This window comes from Cetorhinus maximus, chromosome 33 (genome assembly GCF_964194155.1).
Source record: "Cetorhinus maximus chromosome 33, sCetMax3.hap1.1, whole genome shotgun sequence".
Lineage (NCBI taxonomy): Eukaryota > Metazoa > Chordata > Chondrichthyes > Lamniformes > Cetorhinidae > Cetorhinus > Cetorhinus maximus.
The window spans coordinates 7,665,856-7,690,969 of record NC_135911.1 but is presented as its reverse complement, the minus strand read 5'-3'; the positions used below and the strand labels follow the sequence as shown (position 1 = coordinate 7,690,969).

At 43.8% G+C, this 25,114-nt stretch overlaps 1 protein-coding gene across 1 annotated transcript in view; it reads left to right on the top strand.

Moving 5' to 3' along the window:
* Positions 1–18,452, top strand: part of LOC144671546 (Schwann cell myelin protein-like) — a 28,755-nt gene extending 10,303 nt beyond the window's left edge. Inside the window, exons 2-8 of the mRNA XM_078533499.1 lie at positions 5,734–5,991; positions 7,725–7,976; positions 9,943–9,947; positions 10,565–10,904; positions 16,166–16,250; positions 17,811–17,898; positions 18,288–18,452. Coding sequence (XP_078389625.1) covers positions 5,734–5,991; positions 7,725–7,976; positions 9,943–9,947; positions 10,565–10,904; positions 16,166–16,250; positions 17,811–17,898; positions 18,288–18,452 — 1,193 coding nt within the window. The remainder of the gene's footprint in view (positions 1–5,733; positions 5,992–7,724; positions 7,977–9,942; positions 9,948–10,564; positions 10,905–16,165; positions 16,251–17,810; positions 17,899–18,287) is intronic.
* The last annotated feature ends 6,662 nt before the right edge of the window (positions 18,453–25,114 follow it).

Sequence of the window (25,114 nt, the reverse complement as noted above, 5' to 3'; positions counted from 1 at the left end):
GTTTGATCGCAAAGCCCCACTCTGCACTATTTAAAACGTGGCACCAATACATTTGCAATGAATGGGTCAAAAGCTCTCTGTTCACTTTCAAATGATGATTGGTCGGCGGTTAATGTCAACATGATGTAGAAATATATTCAGGCAAGGCTGCCTATGTCGGATTGAATCATAATGTCATAGAGCGATTCGGAAAAAGAGGAGGCCATTCGCCCCATCGAATCCATGCCAGCTCACTGTAGAGCCCATTTTGGCTGCCCATTTCTCTGCTCTATTCCAGCCGCTCTGTAGGTTTATTCACTGCAGGTTCCCCGACCGATTTCCGTTTGAAAACACTTGTGAAATGTCCTGCAAATCGACTAGGCAGCAAACAAGAGTAGAGTACATACAAGAAGTGGTAACAGCATAAAATAAAGGTCGAAATGATCAGACAAACGACAACCTTCACGGTCAATCTGTACTGGGTGACCCTTTCTTACCCAGGGGGCGCTGTGAGTGTGGGTCAGTCCCACAAGGACTAATGGAAGCGATTTGCAGAGATGTATTTAATGACAACCCAGATAAGCACATGAGGGGGGAAAGGGATATAATGTTATGCTAATAGGGTGAGTTTAATAGGGCGACTGGTCAGAGTATTAATACTGGTAAAGCCCAGTTGGGCCAAATGGCCTGTTTTCACTATTGCTAATTCTATCTATTTGTAAACGACCACTGACACAACCTTCCGACCCTAATACCGTCACCTGTCACATGCACATCCCACCTTCCGTCTGAAATCGAATTGTACGAAGCACAGTGGCGGCCAATCACATTGCTGATTTGGTAACACCCGGGTCCTATGTAACCCTGCTGGCACTGTGACATGGGACACAGGTAACTGGGTGTGTTATATTGATCACCCGCCAGATTTATAATCCGGATTGAAATGAGAATGGTGATCCCCGGTGCAATGGGGTGTGAGCTGGGATTGGAACTGATGCAGTGTGAAATGTTCCATTCTGTCAATGAATGTATAAAATACAGATTAAATACAAGTTTTCCATTGCACAGGTGGTGTCTACCCAAGTCATTATTAACTTCAAACCGAAATGCATGTTAAGGTGTATTTGAGGCTCAATCCCACATGCATTTTCAGTTTGGAATCCGACTTTTTCTCTTAATCATTTCTGCTGAATTGCATGCATTTCACACTGTCTTAGTTTCACAGCAAATAATTTCCTTATCTCACAAAGCAGAAGCCAAAGATGACCGCATCCAGTAATAATTACATTGATCGCCCACGTTAAGCACGTACTTTTAAAAAATCCTTTGCATTGTGAACTGTGAGGATAGTGTAGAAATTCCAAAGGACACTGGCAATTTGGTGGAATGGGCGGGGAGGTAGCAGATGAAATTCAATGCGGAGAAATGTGGAGTGATTCATTTTTGGAAGGAAGAGTATGGAGAGACAAAAGAAAACAAATGATACAATTTTAAAGTGGGTGCAGGAGCAGAGGGGCCTGAGCGCACATGTGCAGGAGCCACTGAAGGTGGCAAGGCAAGGCTTGAGAGGGCGGTTCATGAAACATACAGAAATCTTTATTAATAGGGGCACAGAAAGCAAGAGCAAAGAGGATATGTTGAAATTATATAAGACACTCAACTGGTATTTTGGGTCCAGCTCTGGGCGCCACACTTTAGGAAGGATGTGAATGCTTTGGAGAAAATGCAGAAAATATTCATGAAAATGGTTCCAGAGAAGAGGAACTTCAGTTTTGAAGACAGACTGGAGAATTTGTGAACTGAAGTTCTTGGAGGAGAAGGCCGAGAGGAGATTTGATAATGGTATTCCAAATAATGAGGGGCCTGGACAGCGTAGGCAGGAAGAAACTGTTTCCACTTGTGAAAGGATGGAAAACGAGAGGGCACAGATTGAAAGTAATTGGGGAAAGAAGCAATGAGGAGAAACTTTTCCACACAGCGAGTTGTTAAGGTTTGGATTGCGCTGCCTGAGAGTGTGGTGTAGGGAGATTCAATCGAGGCATTCAAGGGGATATAGACTGTTATCCGAAAAGGAGGATTGTGCAAGATTCCGGGGAGAAGGTGGGGGGAGTGGGACAAGGTGAATTGGCCATTAGGAGAGATGGCGCAGCCACCACGATGGGCCGAATGGCCTCCTGCTGCGCCGGAACAATTCTGTTTTGTTGAGACCAGGGGATTTTATGACGAAAAATGTCAGAAAATCGATTGTATCCACTAGTGAATGATGAGAGAGTCAGAAAAATCAAGCTGTAATGATGACCTAGAGGAGTGCATCAACTGGTCACCTAATGAGCGCATCTGGTGTGGTCTACAAGACACCTGGACTAAGAGTGTGAAGGGATAAATGTAGTTGTTATTCACTAGACTGCCCAATGTTCATAAAAAACTGTCATATTTCTGTCAGAATTTGAACTAAAACTCATGATACCCCCAGGGTAAAACCAGGAATAAATGTGACTATAGTCTGAGGTAAATCATCCAAAAATTATTTATTTGTCAGCAGTGTAAGATGCGGGATGCCGGATAGGCGTTCTGTTTGACCGCTTTTAACACCCCCCCTTTCCATTGCAGTCAATGGGAATTATAATAGGATGAAGCGTAACAATAATTGACGATCTGCGAGTTTTGCATTACAGTCCCACGCCAATCTGAAGCAGTGGGGGCTTTCCAGACTGTCAGCCGAGTGACAAGTGGGCGGGAGGGTCGACCGAGAATAAAACATCCCAACTGATACTCGGCATGGATTCTGGCTAATTGGATTAAAGATCCGACCTTGCTTATAGCCAATTGGAATAAAGGTTTCGGGCCTGAGCCCACCGCCCACCGTACTTAACGAGATCTTACTCTAAGTTAGAGGGGAACTATTTATGGAGAAGTGCTATTGGTCCACTAATTTATCACCCCTTCCAATTTTCTTATCTGAAGGAATTTAGGCATGCATTTTTCAGAACTGGTTTTATAAACTGCTCTCAAGTCCATTTCACACCATTCAAACCTTGACGAATGTTGACAGAAGAGAGTGATGCCGATAATAGGGTCGCACTTTGGCTTTTTCCCTGAAATTTAATACGCTCAATGATAGATGCAGAGTCAAATTAGTGAGCAAAATGCCCGCTTACCACAATGGCAAGAGTTTAATGTCAAACAGCTCCTATATCCGACGTCACAAATGGGTATTAGTGCACACACTAACCGAGATGTCGAACCCACACGTACACCCATTGTAGTAAATTAACTGTAGCCAGAAGTCTGACATATTTACATCGTATTAGCTATGATAAAACTAATATGTGTGAAATGTGGTTTAGAGGCGGCAGCAAGCGTGGACTGTTCTATCTTTGAAGCCAAATCCAATTTATTGTGGTCATAAGTGACGGCACATTTGGTCTGTGTACGTGCTTGAGATGGAGAGGTACATGTTCTTTCTGTACTGAACATTATTGTGTCAGTCTGAGATGTGCTATCATATCGCATTCACTAACAGACGGAACTAATGACCCAAGCGATTCCTTACTTTGACAGTGAAATCAACATTTGTTCCCAACATGTGGATTTGTCTCTTTCTTTCCTTCGTGTCATGGACAGAAGGTAAATTTCATATGTTTTTACTAATTTCTGCAACAAATCAATCTTGTCTTGAAGAAAATGAATAGGAAATGCACTGTGCAATTAACTTTTGATATTTTAAAGATGGCGATCTGAGATGACATGAGTGTTTAATTCCTGATTTAGCTATGGCTAAATATTGTTATAAATATAGTTGCCTATTCGAATAACATTCTAATGTTGGACACTTCGAATTATATTGAATGAGTATTGTAATGCATTTGTAGAGCATTAATTGATATTTATTGAGTAATTAAAGTGAGATACAATGAATATTTAATGCCTATTTTAATTAATACTGATTTTAATGTATGTTCATTGAGGATGTTTATTGGACATTCTCTTGCTTTTTAATGACAACGTATTCGGCTTTTGGACTCGGGTTAAATATGTAAATATGTTGCTCTTAATGCACTGATTAAATAGATATTCTAATAAACATTTGAAAAGGCGTAATTGATATTTAATTAGTATTTTACTTGAGCTGAAAATTCACTAACTGACACCAAAATAGTGATTGTGTAGGGGAGTACTTGAAAATTGACAAAAAATCTAATCGCCGCTAAAGATATTGAAATGGATTTTCGATGGAAATTTCGAAAGGGTGATAATTCCTGTTTTTATTTTTTTTCATGTCTTAGTTATTTGTAGTCGTCAGTTCCCGGTGGTGATTCCAGAACATGTATCCGCCAACTTGAGTTCAGATGTAGAGATTCCGTGCAGGATGAATAATATAGAATATATGAGCGACTTGCAGGGGAGATGGCTGAAGTGGGACCCTGTTAACTCCAGTGGCATTACTATCTGTGATAGCAGAAAGCCAGGGTGGCAGGGTTATAACTGCCGTGAAAGAATTCAGTTCAAATGCAACCTCGGGAAAGCGCAATGCTCCCTCCTGATAAAGGACATCAGGAAGAGTGATGAGGGGCATATCAATTCATCGCCGAAGTCTCCTCCAGGGGGACTGTTTGTACATTTCGCACTGAGCGTTATAAAGTCCAGTTTTCTGTTTCCGGTGTTTGTTTTGTTCCTTTATTTATTGCCATTCCAGTTCTCTGAATGCGTAAAGTGGGCAAATGTTGCCAATTCCTCGGCTGAACGCTCAGGGTAGTTGAAACACAGGTTGGAGAGGTACTGATAATAAACGCGATAGCTCCTACACTAAAGAGAGCGCCATATGTTAATTACCCCAGTAAAACTGACCACCCGTGATGTTGTGTATCCTCCTTTTGAGGAATGTTCCGAATCACATGTAGCTGCCTAGTTCCCTTATCAATATTGAGGACTCCGCGCGTTTGGTGTTTGTGATTCGAGGGGATTCCAGTGATGCTCTGAGTTTAGTCAGTATTAAGTGTATTATTGAAACGAGGACAGCGAATCAGCATCGACAGCTGCATATTGGAAACAAACGTTTGAGGACTCTGGGTCTATACTCGATGGAGTTTAGAAGGATGAGGGGGGATCTGATTGAAACTTACAGAATACTGAAAGGCCTGGATAGAGCGGACGTGGGGAAGATGTTTCCATTAGTAGGAGAGACTAGGACCCGAGGGCACAGCCTCCGAGTAAAGGGAAGACCTTTTAGAACAGAGATGAGGAGAAACTTCTTTAGCCGGAGAGTGGTGAATCTATGGAATTCATTGCCACAGAAGGCTGTGGAGGCCAGGTCATTGAGTGTATTTAAGACCGAGATAGATAGGTTCTTGCTTGGTAAGGGGATCAAAGGTTACGGGGAGAAGGCGGGAGAATGGGGTTGAGAAACTTATCAGCCATGATTGAATGGCGGAGCAGACTCGATGGGCCGATTGGCCTAATTTCTGCTCCTATGTCTTATGGTCTTCAATGAAGTCAGATCTCACCGCTGGTTGGACTTCAGAATTGGCCTGAAAGAGCGAAGGGTGCTAACGTAGAGGCACCAACAAGCAGCCAAAATGGGAAGAGGGGAAAGTGCCCGAGGAATATACATTCTTCTTCTCGTTTCAGGCTCTATGATAGTTAAATCCGGAGGTTCCCAAATCAGACAGGGCCACTCAGCCCAATATAATGATTTCTCTTGGAGCCGAATGACGATGACTCGTCATTCATGTTTTGCATTTATGTCTGCTTTAGGCGGATTGGTAAAGCCAACAGCCAATTCCTCTGTCATGGTGGTGGAAGGCAACTCCTCATTATTATACTGCACCGTCAGGGGAACATTGGCCAGCAGTTTAAGATGGGAGAAAAACGATGAAGAGATAAGCAGCTGTTCCACTGATGAATTAAAGCAGATGGTTCACAACATGACTTCTGAAGGTGACGGTGAATATTGGTGTGTGGCTGAATATAACCTGGGCACCGTAAACAGTTCCACGTCGACTCCTGTGCAACGTAAGTGTGCATAAACTTCTCAATTTGACACTTGCCTTTCATCTCACGAACTATGCATTAAATTTCAACATTCCCTTGTAACCTTGCTGGAAGGCTCCAAATTGAATGAGGCTGGGACAGAGGCAGTGCGGGACCCTGTTGTGCAGGCGGGGCTGAGCATAGCCTCGATGGTTTCAATGATAGAAATAAACCTGGCGATCTGGCTCAGGTTGGCAGGAGTGGATTATGGCTCACTGTGAATTAATCTTTATGAGCTTGGCCCACAAGAAAATTTACCGCAAATATTATTCTGCATCCAATTCTGCACAAGTAATGCTGGTAGTCTAACGGAATTAAATTTCTATTCCATAGAATTAGCATTTCGCATTTCGATAACCATATATTCTCCCGGATTAGTGATGGCAGCCCTCCTATTCGTATAACATATAGTTACAAATCACTCACGGTATAGAAGGATAACATTCAGCCAATCGAGCCCATGCCACCTTTCTGTCGAGGAATCCAAATGGACCCATCCCTTTGCTCCATCCTGGTAACAAAGCGCATTTGTTGCCGGAAAGTGTCCAGTCAGTTTCATTATGAAATCATTCATTGTCTTCACTTCGTCCACCTCGTATACATTGAGGTCCAGGTCATTAACAAATGGGTTCTTCCTCATCATCCTGCAGCATCTCCTGACAAAAATCTTAAATCATGTCCACAAATCCTTGTCCCATCATCAGCTAAGGGGAACATAGTTTCTTTGCTTCCTGCTATAATCTCGGTACATCCCTATCAAATCTTCTACAGCTTTGCCTAAGGTAGAACGACCCCAGCTTCTGCGACCTATAATTGCAACGAAAATCCCCAATCGCTGGAGACATTCTGGTAAATCTCCTCTGCACCTTCTCCAGGACACTCACATCCTTCATATAGTGTGGTGACCAGAGCTGGGCACAATCTTCTAACTGTGGCCTAACTGGAGCTGTATAGGGGTCCACAGCATAACTTCCCTGTCTTTGTAATTAGTATCTCTGTTTATGACACGGAAGATCCCATAAGCGTTGCCACCGACCCTCTCAACGAGTCACTTTCAAGGATCTGTTCACTTGCAACTCCACGTCCCTGTGTTCTCTTCCGAATGGTGCCACTTGATTTATATTACCTCGCGCCATTTGTTCCACCAAAATCCATCATCTTCTTATTCAATTCAGTCACTTAACTCAGTCACTTAACACAGTCACTTAACTCAGTCACTTAACTCAGTCACTTATTCAATTCCATTTGACGCTTGTCTGCCCACCCTTGTTAGCGTATCCTTGTCCAGTTATCTCGTTAGCTGAACATCTGAAGAAACACGGCAGCCCTCATCAAAGGGAAATGTTTCAAAGTGGAGAACTGGGGAATAGGTTGAAATAAGTTGACGCTTTTCCAAACACTGACCGATGAAACACATTTTGGCAACATTATAGATATTTATCATTCTGCACTTGCTCCGTGTGAGGAATCTCCCAGTGCATCTCTCAAGACAAGTGTGTTTGGGATGAACGTTCATTAGATTAAACATAAACATGTTCCTAAGGGCTAACCCGCCGTATGACAAAATGTAACACGCCATTAAACGGGTAATATATACCACTGGTAATATTTCCTAATTTGGGAAAACATATACCAAATCTATTGCATTTACTTAAGAAAACAAATTAATTCTTTATAGAAACACTTAAATATAATTATTTCTGTATTTCTTTTAGTTAAGCCCAGAATAATAGTGGGCCTGATCTGCACTTTCTCTGCAAATTGGACTAATTACACCTGCAGGGTCAGAGCCAATCCACCTGCAAACATTACATGGGGCCTCAATGAGACAATCCTCTCTGCGATCTGGTCAGAAATGGAAATCATCTCCCTGGCGGTGAATAGGTGTCTGGTGCAGAGCTCGCTGAGACTGGTCCTACCAACGGGAACTGGAAACCTGGTTTCATGTGAAGCAGCAAATAAACAAGGTAATTCTATCAGCAAATACCAGCTCCACACGCAGGGTACATGTTTAACCTGTTGAATATTATAATGGAGTCACAGCTCATTCACTAACTCAATTATAATAGTGTCAGCAAATCCAGCCCCATTCAGCAGCTCAATCCTGAATCTACCTCTAGTTAGTACTCGGTGCGCTTTCCATCATGGCTGATACCAATGAACAAAGTCATTAGTACTTTCTGAAACTTGCTGCATATATGAAAGGCAAAGTTATAGGAACAGAAGAAATATCTATTGACATTGAAAATGTTTGTTTTCTGAATTAAAATAAACACTTAAAAATGTCAGATTCCCTTTCACAATCTGATAGCATCTGCAGTCAGCCCCGGTTTGTGTAACTTCTATCTTGTTCAACCCATCTGAGTAGATTATCCTCGTATTTATCGACACTAAATTGAATTATCTGTCTAGATTATAGTTTAGAGTCTATATGACCTCTCCCTATCCCTTCTGCCAAATGGGGCACCTCACACTTCCCTGGAATCAATGCCCAGAAAGATGTCTGCCCATGATGGTAACCTTTGCCATCATTGCCGCTGTCCACCACTTTCTCAAGTTGGCTATCACAGAATCACAGAATCGCACAATGCAGAAGAGGCCCTTCGGCCCATCGTGTCTGCACGGACACGTGAGAAACACCTGACCTACCTACCTAATCCCATTTAGCAGCACTTCGCCCATAGCCTTGAATGTTATGACGTGCCAAGTGCTCATCGAGGTACTTTTTAAAGGATGTGAGGCAACCCGCCTCCATCACCCTCCCAGGCAGCGCATTCCAGACCGTCACTACCCTCTGGGTAAAAAAGATTTTCCTCACATCCTCCCTAAACCTCCTGCCCCTCACCTTGAACTTGTGTCCCCTTGTGACTGACCCTTCAGCTAAGTGGAACAGCTGCTCCCTATCCGCCCTGTCCATGCCTCTCATAATCTTGTACACCTCGATCAGGTTGCCCCTTAGTCTTCTCTGCTCCAACGAAAGCAACACATGTCTATCCAACCTCTCTTCAAAACCTAAACGTTTCATCCCAGAGAACATCCTGGTGAATCTCCTCTCCAATCCCTCCAGTGCAATCACATCCTTCCTATAATGTGGCGACCAGAACTGCACACAGTACTCCAGCTGTGGCCTCACCAAGGTTCTATACAACTCCAAAATGACCTCCCTACTTTTATAATCTATGCCTCGATTGTTAAAGGCAAGTGTCCCATATGCCTTTTTCACCACCCCACTAATATGCCCCTCTGCCTTCAGAGATCTATGGACACACACGCCAAGGTCCCTTTGTTCCTCAGAACTTCCTAGTGTCATGCCACGCATTGAATACTTCGTTGTCAAATTACTCTTTCCAAAGCGTATCACTTTTCAGTGTTAAATTCCATATGCCACTTATCTGCCCATTTGACCATTCTGTGCATATCTTCCTGTAGCCCAAGACAGTCAACTTCACTATTAACCACCCGGCCAATCTTTGTGTCATCCGCAAACTTACTAATCCTACCCTCCACATAGTCGTTTATATAAACGATGAATAACAGGGGACCCAGCACAGATCCCTGTGGTACGCCACTGGACACGGGCTTCCAGTCACTAAAGCATCCTTCTGTCATTACCCTCTGTCTCCTACAATTAAGCCAATTTTGAATCCACCTTATCAAATTACCCTGTATCCCATGTGAGAAACTTTGTAATTTTATTCTGTATTGCAACATACAAGTAAGTTATAAATATCAGAACATCAGTGGTCCTAGAAAGAACAATGGGGAGCACCAATGTCAACCACCCGGTAGTCTGAAAAACAACCATTCACCAAGACTGGATGTTTTCTTTTTTTAAGCCAATATTTTTAACCAAGCTGATAGACCTCCCTATTCCATGAGCCGTAATTTAGGTAACCAGACTTTTATGTGGTGCTTTGTTAAACTCTTTCTTAGAAGCAGTACAGGCAAAACCTATTGCTTCCCCGCCCGCCCTCCACCAATCAACCTCCTCTGTTACTTCATTAAAAAAATAAATTCGCTTACTCAAGCACTATTTGTTTCTTACAAATCATAGCTGGGTGCCTTCAGTTAAGTCAAGACTCTCCAAGATACCTGTCAACAATGGAATGAATTAGCCATTTAACATTATGAGGTTTCATCATTTGAATTTTCACCTTCTTAGCCGAACCTATGAAGAAATAAGTCAGTCCAGCCCAAAGGACGATGTTAAAAGGAGCAAAATTAGGGAGATTATTTGACTTTTTTCCCCCAACACTGGCAGTTTAAAGCATATTTTTTGGGAACATGTTACATATAAATATCAGTTGCATTTCCTCTGGTCTGAGCAATCTCCCACAACATCTCTCAAGACAAGTCTGGTTGGGATGAACATTCCTGTGATTAACTACGATTTTATTTTTGCTAAGTGTTAGCCTGATTTGTTTGAAAATATAACATGTGATTGAACTTATGTTATATTGACTGTTTGCTTTATTTATTTTTTAAAATGTATTTCGTTTTCAGAGTCGACCATGACTATCGTGGCTCTTTCAACAGCTAAATTAATGGATTTTAGAAACTGCAACTGTTAATTATAATTGTTGCGTATATATTTTTCCTCTTTTTAAATAAACCCAGAATAATAGTGGGCCCAACCTGCAGTACCTCGGAATATTGGACTAATTGTACCTGCAGAATTAGAGCCAATCCACCTGCAAACATCACATGGGGCCTCAATGGGAGAATCCTCCCTGGGATTATGTCAGATGTGGAAATCATCACCCGGGCGGCGAATAAGTCCCTTGTGCAAAGCTCGCTGAGGCTGGTCCTACCAACGGGAACTGGTAACATGATTTCATGTAAAGCAGCAAATAAACACGGTGATTCTATCAGCAAATACCAGCTCCACACTGAGGGCCCTTGTTTAATCTATTGAACACTATAATGGAGTCACAGCTCAGTCACAAATTCAATTATAATAGTGACAGCAAATTCCAGCTCCATTTATCAGTTCAATACTAAATCTATCTCTAAGTGCACTTTCCATCAATGACCAATCAGCAGTTAGAGGGATCAGGATCATCGATTTTAAAATTCAGACAGCTGGCACTTGCCAAATTAACCTGAAAATGACATTTTCTTTTCGAATTAAAATAAACAGTGAAGGAAGTCCAATTTTTTTTCAGAATATGATAGTAAACCACAGTCTATACTACCAGCAGCCCCCACCAAAACCCCTACACCAGATGTCTATTTCTATCTCGTTCAGGCCCAAAGAGGGAGGGACGGTGTATTTTAGAGACACAGGGTAATGCTCTGGGGACCCGGGTTCAATTTACAATGAAACCATTGCCAATTGTTGTAAAAACCTCATCTGGTTCACTAACGTCCTTTAGGAAAGGGAATCTGCCGTCCTTATCTGGTCTGGCCTACAGGTGATTCCAGGCCCACAACAGAGGTTGTGGTTGACTCTTAAATGTCCTCTGAACAAGGGTAATTAGGGATGGGCCAATACATGGCCTAGTCAGTGATGCCCACACACAATGAATGAATGAAAAAAAAGCATTTATAATGCTGGCTTTCATTAATCCAAGCTCAATTAATGCAGTCAAGCTGATGGAGTCATACAAGCATAGAATGGAGATTGGAAAAATAACTGCTTCAGATCACTGCACACAACCTGATGAAGCATGTGGAATATTCAGAGTCAACAATTCATTTTAGGGCAGATTAAGGGGGTGGAATGTCCCAATGTCGCTGGACCAGTAATCAAGAGACCCAGCCTTATGCGCAGGGGACATGCGTTCAAATCCCATCATGGCAGCTGGTGGAATTGAAATTCCATTAATAAAATCTGGAATTCGAAACTAGTTTCAGTGATGGTGACCGTGGAATTGAACAAAAAAACATCTGGTTTAATCTCCTTTAGGGAAGGAAATCTGCCATCGTTACTTGACCTGACGTATATGTGGTTGACTCTTAAATGCCCCCTCTGGTTTTTTTGCAATGCGTTCATGGGATGTAGGTGCCGCTGGCTAGGTGGGCATTTGTTGCCCATCCTTAATTGCCCTTGTTCAGAGGGCATTTTTTTAAGAGTCAACCACATTGTTGTGTGCCTAGAATCACACGTAGAACAGCCCAGGTAAGGACAGCAGCTTTCCTTCCCTAAAGGACATTAATGAGCTGGATGGGTTTTTACAGCAATCGGCAATGGTTCCATGGTCATCATCAGACTTTTAATACCAGATTTTTATTGAATTCAAAATTCATCATCTGCCACGGTGGATTTCAAACCTGTGTCCCCAGGGCATTACCCTCGATCTCTGGAATACCAGCCCAGTGACAATACCACTATGAGGGAGGAAGAAAGCAGGAAACAATTGGCCATTTGGCTTAATGTCTATTAGATGAAAAACATTAAAATTCATTAGGAGAAAGGCAGTAACAGAACGTTTAGTAAATCATAATGCAATTGAGTAGAGTCACCATGTTTTCAAGGGAACATGAAGAGACTACAAAGGGATCTAGATAGGTCACGGGAGCGGGGGAAATGCCGATGGAGTATAAAGTGGAGAAATGTGAACTTGTTCACTTTGGCAGGAAAGAGAAAACAGTATGTTATTTAAATGGAGGAAGATTGCAGAACTTTACTGGACAGAGGGTCCTGGTTGTCCTGGTGCATGAATGACAAGACGTTTACATGCAGGTGCAGCAAGTGGTTGGACAGGCACATTGCCTTTATTGCAAGGGGGAATCGGGCATAAAAGTAGTGAAGTGTTGCTACAGCTGTACAGGGCCTTAGTGAGGCCGCATCTGGAGTATTGTGGACAGTTTTGGTCTCCTCAGCCACTGAAGGATCTAAGCACATTTGAGGCAGTATAGAAAAGGGTTCACTCGACTGATTCCTGGTTATCTCATAGGGAAAGGTTGGGTAGTTTGAGCCTATACCAGGTTTGCAGGTTTACAGAATGAAAGCTGATGTCATTGAATCATATAAGATCCTGAGGTAACTTGACAGGGTCGATGCTAAGAGGATGTTTCCACTTGTGGAGGATTCTAGCACTGGGGCCATAGCTTAAAAGTTAGGGATCTCCCATTTAAGACTGAGATGAGATTATCTTTTTCTCTCCCAGAGTCGTAAATCTGTGAGATTCACTTCCCAAAGGAGGAGCGGAGGCGGGGTCCTTGAATATATTTAAGGCCGTTAGACAGATTGTTTTGTCGGCAAGGGAGTCGAGGATTATGAGGGCAGGCAGGAAAGAGGGGTTGAGATCACAATCGGAGCAACCACGATCTCATTGAATGGTGGAGCAGGTTCGAGGGGCCGAATGGCCTATTCCTTGCTCTTAATTCTCGTGCTCTTGTGTGTCTGCCTCGAGGATACTCCTCATCCAATAAGGTCATAGATGATCGTTGACCTCAGCTCCACATGTTGCGAGTTCCTCACATCCTTTGATTCCCCTCTGGTCCGGAGCATATCTCAGCCTTGAATTGACTCAGTGGCTAAGCATTCATGGCTCTCCGGGATAGAGAATTACAAAGGTTTGTAACCCTCTGAGTTTAGAAATGTCTCCTTTCAGTCATAGCCTGAGACCATTCCAGCCCGAACCCATTTGTAGTTTCCAAAGGAAGACCATGAAATGAGATATTCTTTAAATTTGAAGCAGGAAATCAGGGATAATTGAAAGGGCTTGTTAGAGACTGAAATGATAGATTGAATAGGAAGCGATGCAATTTGAGTATAACATGGATATATGCTGGTTATCGAGGTTATACTTGGGAAATTAATCAAAGTTAGGTCATTAGCCCCATGCTGTGAAGTTTGATATTGCCTTGGTAATGCACATACTGCTATCTATGGATGGTTCTCGTTAGTTGTGTCACGGGCAGAACTTATTGGTTCCTCCCTTAATCGAGGTTTCCCACCCATGGTGGTTGACAGGGCCCTCAATGGTGTCTATTCCATCTCCCGCACCTCTGCCCTCACACCTTCCACTCCCTTCAGAACCATGATAGGGTCCCCCTTGGCCTCACTTTTCGCTCCACCAGCCTCCACATTCAAAGGATCAACCTCTGCCATTTCCGCCAACTCCAATATGATGTCACCACCAAACACATCTTCCCTTCACCCCTCCCCCACCCCTTTTTGGCATTCCGTAGGGACCATTCACTCCAGGACACCCTGGCACACTCCTCCATCACCCCCAACACCTCAAACCCCTCCCAAGGCACTTTCCACGCAATCAAAGAAGGTGCAACACCTGTCCCTTTACTTCCCTCCTCCTCAACGTGCAAGGCCCAAACACTCCTTTCAAGTGAAGCAGCGCTTCTCTTGCAATTCCCTCAATTTCGTCTACTGCATTCGCTGCTCCCAATGCGGTCTCCTCTACATTGGAGAGACCAAATGCAGACTGTGTGACCGCTTTGCAGAACACCTTCGGTCTGTCCGCAAGCATTACCCAGACCTTCCTGTCACTTGCCATTTCAACACTCCACCCTGCTTTTATGCCCACATGTCCGTCCTTGGCCTGCTGCAATGTTCCAGTGAAGCTCAACGCAAACTGGAGGAACAGCACCTCATCTTCCGATTAGGCACTTTACAGCCTTCCGGAATCAAACAATGAGTTCAACAACCTCAGACCATGAACTCTCTCCTCCATCCTCACCCCTTTTTGATCCCCCTTTTCCAACCTATATTTTCCGACCTATATTTATTATTTCTTTTTACATTTATTTCCATTTTTATTCATTGTTTTATTCGCACCTCTTAGACTATTTTGATCTTTTTCCCACACCGTCCCCTCCCCCTACCCCACCCCCACTAGGGACATCTATCACTTGTTCATCCTGCTTTCTACTCTTAATGTCACCATTAGCACCTCCTTTAGCCAGTATCACCATCATCAACACCGCTTCGACCTTTTGTTTATGGCATCTTTTGCAATCTCTCCTTTGCCTCCACCTATCACTGGCCTTCTATCCAGCTTCACTGTCCTCCCCCCCTTTAACAGCATATATTTTACCATATTTTTACTCCTCTTTAGTTCTAAAGAAGTGTCATGCGGACTCGAAACGTGAACTCTGTCTTTCGCTCCACAGGGTGCTGTCAGACCTGCTGATTTTTTCTAGCACATTTTGTTACCGTTTCAGATTTCCAGCATCCACAGTATTTTGCCTTTATCCTGGAATTTTGTGGTTTCTTTTTACTGCCCGTGATCAGTAAGTTACACACCCTCACAGAGATTGCCCCCATTAAATAATTGCAGCAGCAAGCTTTTTATGAGATTTAAAATAAAGAAGGTCATTTATTATCACGCACTTAGCCCAGATGTTTGAAAACATGGTGGCTCACTCATTAGTTTTGCAAAGGCTATCACAAACGCAAATAAAGACACAGATGAAGATAAAACAACATGGCTGCAAATTATAATCATCCCAGCCTCGTTCGTGGCAGGCTTGTAGTTTATTAGATGAGTTGATGCCCTAGTTGAAGCGAAGGACGATGAAGCAGACCCTTTTGAATCAGTTTTAGAAAAGGGCATTGATTCAACATCAGCCTGGGAGGTTCCTTTTGTCCCCTCTTGAGGCAAGGAAGTGGGGTCAATCCACAAAAGTACAGTGGCCCTCAGGCAGGCATCTTTTTGAAGCCTTATGTGATCAGTTTTAAAACATGAAACAAAGTTCAGGAACTATTGGGCCATGACAATTTGCTAGGGTCAGATGTTACTGCTGTGCTAAAGCATCTCTGTTGCACTGAGAGATTCACAACCTGTTACCGAGGCTGAGGCGTGTAGATGACATTGTACCCGGGCACTCCATTAGTTTTACTTTCACATGAGCTTGCCGTAAATGAAACCAAGATTGATGTAAGCATTGCAGCTTCACACAGGACACAAAACAGGGCCATAAATATGCCTGAAATCTAGTTCCAAAGCCTATCAGGAGGAATGAGTTCAAATGCTCCCCGTTCCTTGTGAGGTGAAGAGTACACTACACAATAACAGAACCACGACCAGGATTTTTAATGAGATTAAGTCCTGAGTTTGAGGAAATTATAGAATAAATCAGATTTATATTTATTTAAGACAAAAATTGTATTTACACCCAGATAGAAGTTGCCTTGCAACTAAGTTGTAACTTCGCGCAATGCTGAACAAGATATTTTTGACTATTTCAGGAATATTCCCCTGGATAATTGTTATCCCAGTTGGAGCAGTCGCCGCATTTATCATTCTGATTTTGATCCCGGTGAAGTTACAGAGGTAGGTGTGTGCTGCTTAAATAGTTAAACACAGATTTAAAGGGTGCGAGGCGGAGCTATTGCTTAATAAGGTTCGCCCTGAAAACCCTGGCCCTGACAATGAGCTAAGAGTTGTAAAGGAGTTGCTAATGGAATTCCAGCTCTTATGTAATGAAAACAGCGGAATGACAGAGGCTCATGTCCTCTGGCCTATCTTGCACTCGGCTATTGATCGGAATGAGCTCTCACATGCATATGGGAATGAAATAGTTTGTTAGCCCCAATTCTCCAGAGCCGAATGAAGAAACAGTAAGCGAATTATATTTGATAAAAGTAATTTGTAATTGAAAACAAAACACAATCTAGGTTTCCAAAGTGAACGCGAAGAATTAAGTCCAATTTCCACCAATCTGTATTTAATCTGTGCAATATCAGTCACTAATGTTTGAATGCAATACTGGAATACACTTCCTTCTGGTGTACTGGGTGCTCGACTCTAGTATTGCCTTCAAGAGGTAATTGCATTAGTTTCTTCGAGTAGGATCACAGTGAACTTCAGTGTTGTTACAGGTAAAACCTGCTCCCGGTGGACTCCGGGACTGGTTTAGACAACCTGATGGGGTCTGCGAGGGACTGTAAAGGATACTGTTCCTCTTATTCCCAGAACCCTCTCTATCTCACCCTGGAGCCTGCGGGAGGGAGTGTGAGGAAGGGAAGGGAAGACTATAATTGGAGGAACCGTTTGCCAGAGAAGTTCAAACATGACGGTCTAACCCTGACTGGCCCTCTGATCGCTGCTTTCTTTGCTCGTCATTTTCATTTATTTCAACAGGAAGTCCGGCCTTGCTAGTTTGGAAGTTTGCTTTAGGATATTACGTTAATCTCTCCAGTCAGCTCTGTATATAACTTGTTAAATCAATATCGGGATCTCCTGCCTATTAACCATGTGTGAAGCGACTGCACGAAACACTTTTTTGCTATTTAATATATTGTTAAGACTCAGTATGAAGGACCTAATCACCTCTCCAACGTCGTGTTAACAAACAGTAACTCTCCCTGACATGTGTTAGGTGTGCACACGTTTTATTTAAAAATTAATGCATTTATCTTTTAAATAATGTTAACTTAATGTTTGGAATGACTGTGCCTGATAGTTTACCAGGTGTTACAAGTTCTCTACACAGGCAATGAAACTCTCTGCTGACTGATATAATTTCCTAGTGCTGGCGGCTCCAGCTCATTGATCAGATTTCTGAGATGGAGGGAAACCTTCACAAGATGGAAGTTTACGGGCAATAAGTAAACAGGAACCAAACTGGGTCTATGTTGATCAGGAAACGATAGACAGCCAAGTTCCTGATGGTACAGCAGGCAGCTATAATCGAACACAGCTCTGAAGAAGAGTCATGCGGACTCGAAACGTTAACCCTGCCTTTCTCTCCACAGATGCTGTTAGGCCTGCTGAGTTTTTCCAGAATTTTCTGTTATTGTTGGTATAACTGAACACACTGGCACTAGTAGGTTTATGAAGCTTCATTCTAAACAGCTGTGAGATTAATCTTACTTTTTACTTAATAATCAGGAAGATGAAAAGTGACATCGCTTGTGTCCCCACAGCCAACGACGACTGGGCGACTTACGCTGTGGCGCAACACCCCTGGACCACCCAGGTTAGTGAGGGGAAGGAAACTGACCAATGTCGAAAGGAGATATCTACCAGATTATTACTCTGTTTCTAACCACACTAAACGTGCAATTCAACCGTTTAACGAGTGTTGTGAAACCGTGTTTGACTGAGCTTTCTAATGATGGAAAGGCTACCCCAATCCACTGACTGGAGGTGATGCCTTGGACGATGTCCTGGTGAATATGGCATGGACAATTCTTGTCTAGCAGGTTTCTGTTGAAATTGAAATATAGAATTTAAAGCACTTTTTGTAATTGAGTATGGACAATAGATTAGTATCAGAGATAGAATGAAAGAGATTATTCTGTTACAGATATGACAATCCTATCCATTCCACTAGCTCCATGTCTAACACACAGCTTTCTGTTACAGGGTCATGGCCCGGACAGTAATGCTGATGTTCGAGAGACTGCATCAAATTCAGCTGCAAGTGAGGAGATTCTATACGCATCATTCAGTTTCTCGAACTTTCACAAATCTGAAAATCATTTGCAGATTCAGGAGCCCAGTGAATACGCTGTTATTAAATGTAAATAAGATGTAGGTGGATTCATCCCCATTCTCACAAATGGAGCTTATCAATAGCTGAACACAACATGTTCAATGACTTAGAACAGGAAGATCATATTGTAGAAAGTGTTTTGAGAATGGTGATCTATCAGAAATAATTGCTAACATGTTAAATTCTCACTGTGGGGAGTTTTGACCTACAGTCCAAAATCTGTTTCCCATTCCCAACATGCTGCTGAAATGGGGCAGGGACGGCTCTCTATAGGTCAATGGGACTGTCCGGCTGTTTATTCCTTATAATAATATGTCGTGCTTCCTCCGTTGGACCTTGTTTCATGCAGGATTTCAGGTTGCCTCGTGAAATAGCTTCATTTGGCAGTGCTGACTCTCTCCATCGAAGCCCTTACCAGGTCCAATGTAATGAACGATGACTTCAGTGCCAACTCGCAGCAGATATTAAGAAAGGGTCGGACTGAGAGTTCGGAGAACCCCTAGATTAAATCCTTCAAACCTGACTTCATTCTTAGATCTTTTAACCCATTGTTGTCTACGGTGGATTAAAAGGCAACTTCTACATTTAACGTCTCAGTTTTTCCTGTCCTGAGTTTGATATGATGGGATCATGGGGTCGAGGGCAGTTAAGCATCAAGGTGTTGATGTGGGACTGGAGTCACATTTTGAAAGACACGAGCGAAATAACCTCCTGTCACATCACATCAGCTTCGTGGTCACTTTTACTGAAATCAGTGTTTTCTAAAAATTTATTTCCAAATTTGTGAAAACTGTTTTCACCGTATTAAAATGCCATAGTTACATTTGAACCCTTGTTTAATGGATTACTCACCTAAAGCCATAATATCATTGATAACATGAACAGATGTTTTGCCACAGGGAACTGACAAATGTGTTCAGCAAGTTCCTTGGGTCACTTTCCTGTGCTCTGTAGTGCAACAGATCTGTTTAACCTTGAACCTCAGCTTTATGGCAGCAATAGCTAGCAGGTCGCTCTGTAGGGAAACTTTAAAAGTCTCCCCGGGCGACCACATTAGATTGGGAGCCGCCCCCAGCCCAGCGCAATAAATGTTCAGCTTGGTGCCAATTTCCATTCGGCTGGCTGCTGCAATGGGTGAGCATTCGTCTTCTGGATGAACGAATTAATAAAGCATCAGCGCCTATCACCTCCTGAAACCTGTTTATTTTGTGATCAAGGTGAAGCAACCCCACCCTCTGCTGGCGGATGGAAGCTACTACAAACGATGGTATGAGGGTCTCAGAGATTTTCAGTAACCAGATCAGGAGTTCCCTGCATCTGGATACTGATTCATGAAGTGCAAATGTTCAACGGTGCTGCAACGAATTAAAGTTTGGAGGCTGGAGAAATAAAGCACCCGTGAAATTCTCCTGAACCGGAAGTACCTGTCATACTCAGTTGTGAAGGGATGGAGTGAAGGAGAAACATAGATTCATGGATAAGAAATTAAGAGGGTCTTAGACAAAGAGGTAGGGAGGAAGCTAAAGCTGTAGAAGAAATGAACAGATAAAAACATGGTCAACATGAGGTGAGAAAAAGTAAAAGAGAGAAGTGTGAGAGAAAGAGATTAGATTCTAACATCAAAAGGAGACAAGGAGGCTCTAGGATCAGGCCGAGTTAGCCCACAAGCCCATAAAACGTAGGAGCATAAGTAGACCATTCAGCTCATCAGGTCTACCCCGCCATTGAATGAGATCATGACTGATCTGATAATCCTCAACTCCACTTTCCAGCCTTTTCCCCATAACCCTTGATTCCCTCACTGATTAAAAATCTGTTTATTTCTGATTTGAACATGCTTAAAGACCCAGTTTCTACAGCCCTCTCCAGTAAAGAATCCCACAAATTACTGCCCTCTGAGAGAGGAAATTCCTCCTCATCTCTGGTCCTAGGGGAAACAACCTCTCAGCATCTACCCTGTCAAGCCCCCTTAGAATCTTATATGTTTCAATAAGGTCGCCTCTCATTCTTCTAAACTCCAATGAGTAAAGGCCCAACTTACTCAACCTCTCCTCATAAGAAAATCCCTTCATACCCGGAATCAACCTGGTGAAAATTGTCTGGACTGCCTCCAATGCCAGTATATCTATCCTTATATAAAGGGATCAAACATGTTCACAGTATTCTAGATGTGGTCCAACTAATGCCTTGTATAGTTTTAGCTATTTTTATACCGCATTCTCTTTGAAATAGGGCCCAAATTTCTATTTATTTTCCCTATTACCGCTTCTCCTTCTCAGATTCCATCCAATTCCTCTATCCTCCTATTGATTAACATGTTGGAGCTTTAGTATTTACCCCCTCACAGCACAAGCCAAATCTGGGAGACGCAAGTCTACAAGGGCCAGATATCGGCAAGAGGCTGGGGCTGAACAAGCTCGAGGTTCAGAGAGAGTATAGGCCCTCACACATACACAGGCTGACCAGATAATGCTTCATAGTCTCAAAGCACACGATACAAACACAAAAAATCACACAGCCTCAGCACAAAGCCTCACACAATCGCAGCACAGAAACTCACACATGCCCTGCACAGGTGCTCACACAGTCCGAGCACAGAAACTCGCACAATCCCTGCACAGCAGTTTACACAATCCCTGCACAGAAACTCACACTATCCCTGTACAGAAACTCACACTATCCCTGCACAGAAACTCACACTATCCCTCCACAGAAACTCACACAATCCCTGCACAGAAACTCACACTATCCCTGCACAGAAACTCACACTATCCCTGCACAGAAACTCACATTATCCCTCCACAGAAACTCACACAATCCCTGCACAGAAACTCACACTATCCCTGCACAGAAACTCACACTATCCCTGCACAGAAACTCACACTATCCCTGCACAGAAACTCACACTATCCTTGCACAAAAACTCACACAATCCCTGCACAGAAACTCGCACAATCCCTGCACAGCAGTTTACACAATCCCTGCACAGAAACTCACACTATCCCTGCACAGAAACTCACACAGTCCCAGCACAGAAACTCGCACAATCCCTGCACAGCAGCTTAGACAATCCCTGCACAGAAACTCACACTATCCCTGCAAAGAAACTCATACAGTCCCAGCACAGAAACTCATCAATCCCTGCACAGAAGCTCACATAACCCCGGCACAGAAACTCACACACTCCCTACACAACAACTTACACAATCCCTGCACAGAAACTCACACAATCCCGACACAACTATTTACACTATCCCTGCACAGAAACTCACACTAAACCCTGCACAGAAACTCACACTATCCCTGCACAGAAACTCACACTAAACCCTGCACAGAAACTCACACAATCCCTGCATAGAAACTCACACAATCCCTGCACAGAAGCTCACACAGCCGCAGCACAGAAACTCACACAATCCCTACAAATCAACTTAAACAATCGCTGCACAGAAACTCACACTATCCCCGCACAGAAACTCACACAATCCCTGTACAGAAACTCACCGACTTCCAGCACAGACATGCACTCAGGCTCAGCACAGAAATTCACACAGTCCGAGCACAGAAACTCACACAATCGCAGCACAGAGACTCACACAGCCCCAGCACAGAGACTCACACAGACCCAGCACAGAAAATCACACAGTCCCAGCACAGAGGCTTCCACAGACCCAGCATAGAGGCTCATACAGTCCCAGCACAGAAACTCACACAGTCCCAGCACAAAAAAAATCACACAGTCCCAGCACAGAAAGTCACAGAATCCCAGCACAGAAATTCACACAGTCCCTGCACAGAAACCCACACAGTCCCATCACAGAAACCCACACAGTCCCAGCACAGAAGCCCACACAGTGCCAGCACAGAAGCCCACACAGTCCCAGCACAGAAACTCACACAGTCCCAACATAGAAACTCACACAGGCCCAACGCAGAAATTCACACAGTCTCAGCCCAGAAGCTCACACAGTCGCGGCACAGTGGCTTGTGCAGTCCGAGCAGAGGAGCTCACAAAGCCCCAGCACAGAATCACACACTGCCGCAGCTTAGAAACACACAGTGTTCCAGCACAGAAACTCAAACAGTCCCAGCACAGAAGCTCACACTGTCCCAGCACAGAAACACACGCAGCCCCAGCTTAGAAACCCACAGTGTTCCAGTACAGAAACTCAAACAGCGACTGCACAGAACCTTACACAGTCCCAGAACAGGAACTGATGCTGCCCGGCAGAGTCTTACAGAAAATCATGTGATCGTTTTGTGCTAATTGGGCAATTCAAAATATTTTAAGGCTTTACATTTGTGTGTCAGTTTCTGCGTGAGACGTTCAGAGAAATGAAACTGACCTAGACCACAGCAAACCTTCCTTCCGGTGCTTGCTGGCTCGTGGTTGCAAGTTTCTATGGCAACCTGCTTGACGCAAGCAGCTGGTGGCTGCAATTCTCACAAGGACAGGCACTGCTGCGCTCACCTAACTGCAGAGGCTGTGACCAGTCCACATTGACTGCATTGTCTCTGGATCAAGACGGAGGCGATGTTAATGTCGAGGAAAGCCGCCCTGCTTTGCAAGATGCTGCTGTGCCAAGAAGTTCTTAGTGGTAAGGTATATCGTGTCATCTCCCTTTCACAGGGAGATGTTGGTGCTCACAGTCAATGTGCAACAAACCATTTCGAATTGCCACACGAAGCCTACACTGCAGCTTTGTGCAGTTGCGATCACAATAGTTTGATTATTGACTCTGGCAAGAAGCTGGTCGGCGTTTCACTGAGAGGTACATACCCAAGTTGAAAGTCGCCATTTTGCAGCTGAAATTATGCAACTCGAAAGAGGGGGGTAGCATTTCTAGCCGGTGAAATGTTTCAGAGAAGGTTCACTCAGCTGAATCTGGGGCTGAGGAGGTTTCTCAAGAGGAAAGCTTGGACCTTTATCCATTGCAGATTAGAAGAGTGAGCGGTGACCTTACAGAAACATATAAGATCCCGAGGGAACTTGACAGGGTGGATGCGGAGATGATCTTTCCCCTTGTGGGAGAGACTAGAACGAAAGGACATAGTTTAATAAGGGATCTCCCATTCCTGGATATTTGGGAAGTGAGTGAGGAGAAACACTTCTTCCACTGCCAGGAATGGCGGTAAGCACAGGAAACAGGTTTAACATTGTTAGAAAATTAATGAAAATGTGAGGATTTTGGTTTGCATCCGGTGAATTATACAGAGCTGGAGTGGACAGCCGAGGGGGGGGGGATGATTGAAGGGGATTCAGTAATTAAGGTGAAAAATGTTCCTACTGGGAAAGGGACAACTTTGCAGAGCCATGGGGAAAGATTAGCAGAGTGGGAATAATTGAACTCTTAGGGGAGGCGATGTTAATGGGTATTGTTGTTAGGCTAATAACCCAGAGGCCCAGGATTATGCTCCGGGGACCCGGGTTCGAATTCTGGCCCGGGAGATGGTGGAATTCGAATTCAATAAAAAACCTAGAATTAAGAGTCTGATGATGAAACGGTTGTCGATATTTGTAAAGACCCATCTGGTACACCGTCGTCCTTACCTGGTCTGGCCTACATGTGACTCCAGACCCAGCAATGTGGTTGACTCTTAAATGCTGTCTGAAATGGCCTAGCAAGCCACTCAGTGCAAAGACAATTAGGGATCGGCATCAAATGCTGGCCTTGCCAGTGACACCCACATCCCATGACAGGGTAAAAAAAAAACACATTTAGTGCAATAAAACGCCACGAGGCATTTCATGGGAGCATTAAATGATATAATAGGACTCGAGCCACAACAGGAGACATTCATCCAGTAGTTTAATCCAGGAGGCAGGTTTTCAGGAGCGTCTTAAAGGAGGGATGCGCCATAAAGAGATTTAGCGAGGGACTTTCAGAGCTTAAGACCGAGCTATCTGAAGGCCTGGCCACGCACCGTGGAGCAACTGAAATTGGAGGTGCTCAGGAATTTTGAAGCAGTTGGGCACAAGTACCTGGGAGGGTTGGGGATCTGGAGAAGCTCACCGAGACCCAGAGAGATGCGGCCATGCAGGGATTGGCAAACAGGGACGGATAATTCAACATGAAACCATTGCTTAACCGGGGGCCACGGTAGGGCAGCGAGGACGCGGAGGTGATGGGTGAACAGGCTGTGGTGCAAGTTTCGACATGGGCGGCAGGGTTCCGGTGACGTCACGCTTACGGAGGGTAGAATGTGGGTATTTCAGGGCGTTGGACTCGTTGTATCCAGAGGTCAGAACGGTGTGAATGAGGGTTTCAGCGGTAGATGAGCTGAGCGAGGGGGAAGGTCGGGCAATGATCTGCAAGTGGAAAAAGCTGGTCTTTGTAGTGGAGCGCTTGCTCTGGAATTCCCTATTTAAATGTTCCTTCCCCTCTATTTCTGTTCTCCTTTACAAATCTGTCGAAATGTCTGTCCATCAATTTCAAAAGGCAGTTTGAACTAGGAAGTGATAATTAGAAAATTTGATTCGATACCTAGTCAGGTAGAGAATGTGAAATAAAGGAAGGTAGAGTAAGATATGATTGAGGGAGAAACAGAGGGGGGGAGAGGGAGAGAGTGAGGGAAGGACAGAGAAAGGGTGGGGGAAGACTGAGAGAGAGAGGGGTGGAGGGGAGAGAGAGGGGTGGGGGAGAGAGAGAGAAGAAGGGAAGAGAGAGCAGGGAGTGGAACGATAGAGTAAGGGAGA